The following is a 7782-nucleotide window of genomic DNA, read 5'->3' as shown; positions in this document are numbered from 1 at the left end:
CACTGTTATTACTGTCTCCGGTGACACCTTCCTCAGGCCTCAGCACCCAGGATCTTGGAAACCCCAGGGCAGGGGCAAGCTGGCCTCCACCACGCTCCCCACAGCAACCCTGTCCACTCATCGCACAGTCAGCAGGACCCCCATCCAGCCCTCATCCACACCTGCTCTACTTACAACGTGCTGGGTCCCGGCTGCCCAGTGGTACCCCCCTCATCCCATCGTCCCCGTCCTCCACAGACACCCTTTGTCCACATGGGCCACTTGCCCACCTCCTCCTCTCACGGCCACTCCTGAGGTCCTCACTCACCTCTAGCTCGGTCTGCAGACAGGTGTTTGGCCCTAGGAAGGGGGCCACCATGTCATTGGTGACAGGCAGCTTGCTGGGCAAACTGGAGAGGCATCGGAGCATGACGGGATTGACACCATTCAGGTACTGGTACCCAAAGAAGTAGTCCTCACACCAGTGCTCTGTGACATATTCTAGGGAGCAGAGGAGGGCCCATTCACCTAGAGGCAGATGCACCAGCCCCTGCTCAGCCCTCTCTCCATCGCTATGTCCCTGTTTTCTTCTCGGGAATCCTCTGAGGCACACCAAGTGATCTCTCCAATCTGGCACTGAAACAGGGTCAAGCAGATGGAGGGGGCTTGCCTGGGGGCAAAGGGACGGAGCAGGGATTCGAACCCAGGCCTGTCTGGTCCTAAAGTCTGGCACTATGAGTGGTGGAAGGAGGAGGGAAGAGGCCTGGTGGTGTAATGGTTATGTGCTGAGGTGCAAGGTCAGCTGTTCAAACCCCCCAGCCACTCTGCGGGAGAAAGATGGGGCTTTCTACTCCCATAAAGAGTTACAGTCTCAGAAAGCCACGGGAGACAGATCAACCACGTCTTATAGGCTCCGTTTCAAGTCAACGGCCATCAGTTTGCTTTTCGAGTTGGTCCTCTATCAGGATCAAGACTACCCTAAGCGACCCATGACCATCTCCTGGCAAGCCGGGTTTCTCCCTGTTCTCGACTCTTATTCTTGTTCCCTCCCGGAGAGCAGGCAGGGTCCTGGCTTTCTGGAGGAAAACTGAGAGATTTCCCACCAATGAAACCTTCCCCGCTGGAATCTGGCAGTGTCCTGGGGCAGGCTGGGAGAGGGCCCTTTTCCAGGAGAGGGAGTGGGGTCTGAGCAGGCCGCAAGGTGAAGACAGACATCTCCCGCCTGATTCAGCACACCTGTAGTGAAGGTCTTGTGGCACCAGAAGATATTCCGGAGGTCATCGAGCTTCTTCCAGGAGCCCTGACGGTCCAGCAGTCCCCGAAACTTCATGCCTATGGACCTGTGGGGGAGAGAAGGGGGAGGGTAGGAGGCTGGGGGTCCAGGGGGGATGTGACGTGGTCAATACTCAGGTAGAGATCCCTAACAAGCCCCAGGAGAGAAGCATCGCCTGCTCTGTTGAGGGTTTTGTAGTCTCAGGGAACCTCGTTCAAATGCAGCAGTCCCTGGGATGCTGGGTGGGGGAGTGCCACACCATCGGTGCGGGCAAGAGTGGTGCGTGTAGCCATGTGGTTCAGACTGCTCATTCTGTCTGGATTTCTGGTCAGCTTTCCTTAAGAGTCTCTTTCTTCTCACAGACCTTTGCCAGCTCCACCTCCGCCTGCCAGCTGCTGAGTCTGCCTGGCCAGGAAGCTCCCACCTGCTGGCTTCCACCAGCCTTGCCAGTTTCCCCCTCCGCTCCGTGCACGATATAAACCCAACCATGACCTGTTCTCAGAACCGAGCCAGTTGGTACACCGGAGCTGGTCATGCTGATAACCGGGCTGGCCCTCTAGGAAGGTCCATGCTACACTTTGCTGACACCTGTACTGTTGACCTCTTTACAGGGAGCTCTCATTCGGACACAGCCAGAAAAAGAAATAAGAAAAATACTCAGGGTGACATCGGCGTGGCCCGCTTTTTTCAGGCTGGGCTCTCGGACAGTGTCATCGCCGACGCTCCGAGCTTCTAAAAACCCATCCTGAGTTGGCTGTGCACTGCACAGAGGCTCCCGGGAAGCTCCACCACAGTCTCCCAAATGCCAACCAAGTCCCTCCCGGTGAACTGATTCCAGTGGGGTTTCCAGAGTAAAGCAGACTAGGAGACCGTTGGACGATGAATAAGGAAGACCAAAGAAGACGCCGTGGCCTTGACTTAGGTGCCAGCCAGTACCACGGGCTCCGGAAGAACAAACAGGCCCGTTTGGGAAGTACAGCCCGTGTGCCTCAGGTGGGAGGCTGGCAAGACTTCCTCTCACATCCTTGGGACATGTTGTCATACCAGACCAGTCCCTGGAGGACGGCCTGCTGGGTCAAGTGGAGGGGAGTGAAACAAACAGGCAGGTCCTCAAGGAGACGGACCGACACCGTGGCTGCAACAATGGGCTCAAACAAAGCATTGTGAGGCTGGTGCGGGACCGGGCGGTGTTTCTTCCTGCGGGCAGTGTCGTCAGGAGAAGGACTGACTCAGCACCACCTGATGACAAGGACAAGGAAGGGAAGCAGTCCGCTTCTGGAGACAAGCCAGGAAAAGCTCTCTGGGTCACAGCAGGGTCTCCTCAGACGGAGCACGCACACAGTGTGCCCCCTGTGTATGTGGGAAGGCACTCCCATACACAGGCCACACGGCTGGGCTCAAGCTCACCAACAATTGTGAAAAAGGGGTAGGAGGAAGCAGCCTTTCCTTCCGCTGCGCACGTTGGTGCAAGACCGGGGGCAGTGTTTCGTTCTGCTGTGCAGAAGGTAGTTATGGGTCAGCATCACATCGATGGCACCTGACGACAGCATACCTGTTGGGCTGCTAACTGCAAGGCCAGCAGTTCGAGACCACCCGCTGCTCCGTGGGAGGAAGCTGGACTCTTCTACCCCCGTAAAGTTATCATCTTAGAAACTCCCCGAGTCAGTCCTACCCTGCCCTACAGGGTCGCTATGAGTCGCTATGAGTCAGTGGGGATGAGTTTGATTTGGGGCTACACAAGATCACCAGGAGTGGGAGCTGACTCAGTACCAACCCAGCACCCCAAATAAAAACCTATGCATCCTTCTAGGGTCGTCTTTGATGCCCGGCTCCTGAAGCCTTCCTTTAATGTCCCCTAAGCACATATCTGCTGTGTCTCTTTCACAAAACATACCTGGTTCTCTGAAAGTCATTATAAACCCAGTGTTCACCTAGCATCCTCCCTGGGTCACGGGCTCCTGAGGGCAATGCCGCACTTCCGTATTGTCCCCACAAATGGAGCTCCCAGGAGCCACTCACTAAATGAGGAGGGAGCAGAGCACAGACCAGTCTGATTTGCAGGCAGCTGGCCAGTGGAGGAGGGGCTATGCAAAGATGCTGATGTGCCAGAAAGAATGTGGACCAGGAGCAATTACAAAATCCCATAAGCACAGGGACAATTGTGCCAACGTCCCCTGTGCCAACTAAGCATTTCTCACCGTCCTGCAGACATTTGTTGGGGTTCCTCAGCCCAGGCAGGGCCTCTCAGTGGGTTCTTGTCCTAAAGCCCAAGCCACCTACCACCCTTGGGTTTCTGCACATTCCAATCCATTCCAGAGACTCCCTAGCCCTCCACACACCCCTGGTCCTTCCCACTGGTCCTGCTAAAGAATCAGGGTGGACCCGGAAGCCCAGGAGACAAGGGCTTGCCTCTGTGTCCTGGCTTCTTTTGGGCCTCCATGTAGGCATCGTCCCCAACCTGGTTTTGCCCAGGACCCAGCACTCTCTCCTTATCTATTCTTCTCAAAATCTGCCTCAATCCCCTTTATTTTCCTGGGAGCCACCTGTTTGCCCCAGCTCACCCACCTCCCTTTTAGGTAAATACCTGGGATGTTGACGACTCCTCCCCCCCTCCCCCCAGCCACTTCCACAAGACTGGAGTTGCCCTCTCGAGCAGACTGCTAGCTAATTAACTACCTGCCTTGTCACCTTCTGATCATGTGAATTCCTCCCAGAAGATCAAACCCTAACAGCCACCATCCACTGAGAGATTGTTTTGTGTTGGACAAGATCTCATGTCCTTCGAAGACGAACCTATGAGGTTCCTAGTACCGTCTGTCATGTTACAGAGAAGGAAGCTATTTAGGGGGCTAAGTGAAAAACCAAAGCTAGAAAGCATGGGTGCTGGGATCTGAACCAGAGGTGGTGGTCTGATTTCAAACTCTTACAGCCTGAGGGCTGAGCACACGGCCACTCTCTCCTACTCAGCACAGCCCACAGGGACGCACCGTCCACGGAATGCATCGTTGATCGATTGGAGGGCCGGAAAAGAGAAGGGACAACAAAGCAACCAAGAGGAGGTTATGAGAGGAGAGAGGAGGTGGAGAGGCAGAGAGGGGGAGCTTAAGGGCAGAGACGTGAGAGGTACAGAGAGAAGGCATCCATGGGGGCGGGGTGGTGGTGGAGTGGGGAGGCTGGGGGGAGGGCAGTGGCCTCACGCTGGGAGGGCGTTGAAGATCAGCGAGGCCGTCTTGGTGGCCGAGTAGCGGATGTTGGGCTCCATGTGAAGCAGAGATGGGATGTCAACTTTCATGGGGAAGCCAGGCAGGTAGCGATTCCCACTGCTGAGGGGCAAGCAAGCAGGAGGACAAACACCCGTCAGACGGGCCCGACAGCTCCCTCACCCCCCTGAATGACTTCCCTGTGTCCCAGAGTCCCCAGGCCCCCTCTCCTCACCCACTACTCTTGAACCTGAAAGGACCTCTTGATCTTGCCCTCTCAGCCAGGCCCCTCAGGCCACCCCAGGCCACCCCATTCCTGGTTCCTGGAAATGTCCTCGTCTTGGTGCCCTTTCTTGTCGCCCTGCCCCAACTCCTTTCCCAGGCTGCACCAGCCTCTCTCCACAGAGCAACCCCCCTCCCCCACTTCCCTCCCCATAGGGCTCTCCAAGCCCCGGTCCTCACCTCTCACCCTGGTCTGCTGGACAAGCGGTAGTCTTAGTCAAGGCAAATTTCTTGTCAGACTCCATCTCCTGGAAGCTGCTAACATCCACCATTCGAGGGAAGCCTGGGGCAAAGATTTTCCATCTTCCAGGGGAAAGAGGTCAGAGGTCAAGTGAGGATCAACAGGAACTGTAGTTTTTAAAAGGCCTGGAGGTGGATTGGGCTGAGTACTGAGTCACCGCTTTGAGCCTCTCAGTTGCTCCCAGGTTTTTTTTAAATCGTTTTATTAGGGGCTCATACAACTCCTATCCCAGACATCCATTGTGTCAAGCACATCTGTACCTTCATTGCCCTCATCATTCTCAAAACATTTGCTCTCCACCCAAGCAAGTCCCTGGCATCAGCTCCTCATTTCCGCCCCTCCCTCCCGGCTCCCAGCTCCCAGATTTAAAAGCCTCAGAAACCCAAAGGGCCAGTTCCACCCGGCCCTGTGAGCTTGCTAGGAGCCAAACGCACTGGATGGTAGTGAGCTCAGAGTTCGGGCTTCACTTTTTAAAACTTGACTTTAAACTAAAACTCTGGAAGCAAGGAATTGGAATTTTCTCCATAAAGGCACTAGGATTCAGATCAGGGCAGTATTTGAGGATGACATGAGTAAGTTAGGTTTGTGTCGATCTCAAGGTCAAGGGGAGCTTGTGTTGAAGGTCAAGGCCAGTCTGGGAGTGAGGCTGTGGATGAACTGAGGTTGGTTTGGGTCATGGTTAATTCCAGGGTCATCTCTGATAGTAGGATCTGGGCTAAATCAAGTGCAACTTGATGCTGAATATGCCTGGTGGCACTGCAGGGTAAGAGTCAGACTGTTAGACACAGGGTTGATAGTTTGAGCCCACCATTCTCTCCAAGGGAGAAAGATGAGACTGTCTATTCCTATAGAGATTTATAAAAGGCTTGGAAACCCTATATGGGGTCACTGGGCTGGAACCAACTGGGGCTGAGGTTTTTTTTTATAGATTCATTGATCAATTGGGCCAACTGCTGATACTTTTCTTCCCGGTCAATATGGGAAGGGGTTGGGTTTAGATCAGGAACCCTGCAGTTTCTCTACCAGGGTTAGAACTGAAGGCATAGCTGGGAGTTAGTAACCATCTGATTTCTGCTGAGATCAGCATAAAGAGGACTCCCTCACCGGTAACATTCCTGCCGGGCCTGGAGCTCTCGCTGCCTGTGATCCAGAAGGAGGGGAAGGGAGTCTTGACAAATTGTTTTTGCTGTAGGAAATAAAAACCACCCACCGTGTAAGTATCTTTTCAAATAACGCCTCCCCAGACCCCCTGAGCCTTGAACCCAAGCCCACGGTATGTATCCCGCCAATCCTGAACAGCCTTGCCCCAAGCAATCGTCCACAGGGTTTGCATTTCCATCTCTTCTCCAGACCCGAAACTCAGTGGAGGCAGACGTTGCCCTGTCTTCATTGTTGTGTCCCCAGCAGCTAGCATGTACCTGGCACCCAGGTCCCATTATGCCCTTGATAAATGATCTATGAACAAATAGAGTTTGTGAAGGGATGGCTGGCTGGATGTGATGATGGAGGAGGGTTCACAGTGATGTCTATGACTGACTGACAATGAATGCTGACTTGCCTCACCACTCACTCACACCTAAGACAACACTCCCGTCAGCCCTCACTTTGCCAGTTTGTCACTTAGGAACTAGAAGGGGCCCTCACAACTTAAAAATCGCTTGATTCTGATACACAGAATCAGGCCTATAGGACAGACTAGAACTGAGACCACAGCGACTTACTGCAGTAGGAAGCCTGTTTCTCTCCTGAGAAGGCACTGGCAGCCTTGAACTGCGGACCAGTTACCAGCCCAGTGAATAACCACTGCACCCCTGGACTCCTAGCAACTTAAGAGACTCCAGAATTTAACAAGGGACCCTGGAAACAGCAGGCAGGGACTTCACCCACGCTAGAAAAGCTCCCAGGAGGGTCTCCCCAGCGAGCCTGTCTACCTGTGAAGGGTCTTTCCTGTGGGGTGCAGAGGCATGGACTCTGGGAAATACATACAGGGGGAGTAAGGGAGAAGGAAGCTCCTTTGTTTCTCTGTGTGTTCCATGTGGGTGTGCTTATGCGCTTGTGTATCTGTCTCTGAGAGTGTTCTCATGGACGTGTGGCAGTTTGAGTTTTGACACCTGTGTGAGTATGTGTGTCTGCTTGTTTCCCGAGGGGCCATAAGGCCCAGAAATCCCCTGCTCATCAGGAATCGAGAGGTGCATGTTCTTCAGAAGGATCTCCTCTGTTGTTGCTAGGTAGAAGTCAGCCCCAACTATCACAGCAGAAGGAGATGCGGCCTGGTCTGGCGCCATCCTCACAAGTGTCTTCATGTTCGTTGTTGCAACCATTGGGTCAAACGATCTCACTGCAGGCCATCCTCTGCTTGCTGCCCCTCTACTTTACCAAACACGATGTCCTTCTCCAAGGACTAGTCCCTACACACTGGGCGCTGTGAGCCCCCACCCCTAATCCCAGCAGATGCCTCTCTGGCACAACCCACCCAGCCCCTGCCTCTGGCCCACCTGTGCCCGGTCGCAGCTCTGTGGTGCAGAAGCCTTCGATCCACTGATAGCAGGGGAAGTGGAAAACAGAGCCATCAGGGGCAGTGACACAGATGTGGCTGCAGTACCAAGGGTCTTTGGGGAAGAAAGCATAGCGTTCCTTGTGTAGACGCAGCAGCAGGAGCTCCCCCAGCTCTCCTGAGCAGCGCACCTTGTACTTCTGAACCTGAGGGGACCAAGGGACCAAGCTCCTAAGAGGCAGGGAACTGCCAGGGCCATCCATCCTTGCCTCTTGCAAGGTGCACTCACACAGACTCCAGCAAAGCCTGAGCT

General features: G+C 54.4%; 1 protein-coding gene across 2 annotated transcripts in view; it reads right to left on the bottom strand.

Annotated features, from left to right (window-relative positions):
• The window catches only part of LOC101660496 (hydroperoxide isomerase ALOXE3), a 25363-nt gene that overhangs the window by 16750 nt on the left and 831 nt on the right, over positions 1–7782 (bottom strand). The window contains exons 2-7 of one of the 2 annotated variants that reach the window (XM_004712925.2): positions 7471–7675; positions 6080–6161; positions 4915–5037; positions 4450–4575; positions 1216–1319; positions 308–480 (exon numbers count right to left, since the gene is read on the bottom strand). In XM_004712925.2, the coding sequence (XP_004712982.1) occupies positions 308–480; positions 1216–1319; positions 4450–4575; positions 4915–5037; positions 6080–6161; positions 7471–7675 (813 nt within the window). The remainder of the gene's footprint in view (positions 1–307; positions 481–1215; positions 1320–4449; positions 4576–4914; positions 5038–6079; positions 6162–7470; positions 7676–7782) is intronic. The other variant, XM_030886471.2, reaches the window with a different exon arrangement.

This window comes from Echinops telfairi, unplaced genomic scaffold (genome assembly GCF_000313985.2).
Source record: "Echinops telfairi isolate 266 unplaced genomic scaffold, ASM31398v2 ScPeMD7_2010;HRSCAF=2546, whole genome shotgun sequence".
NCBI lineage: Eukaryota > Metazoa > Chordata > Mammalia > Afrosoricida > Tenrecidae > Echinops > Echinops telfairi.
This window is presented reverse-complemented; position numbering and strand designations above follow the sequence as displayed.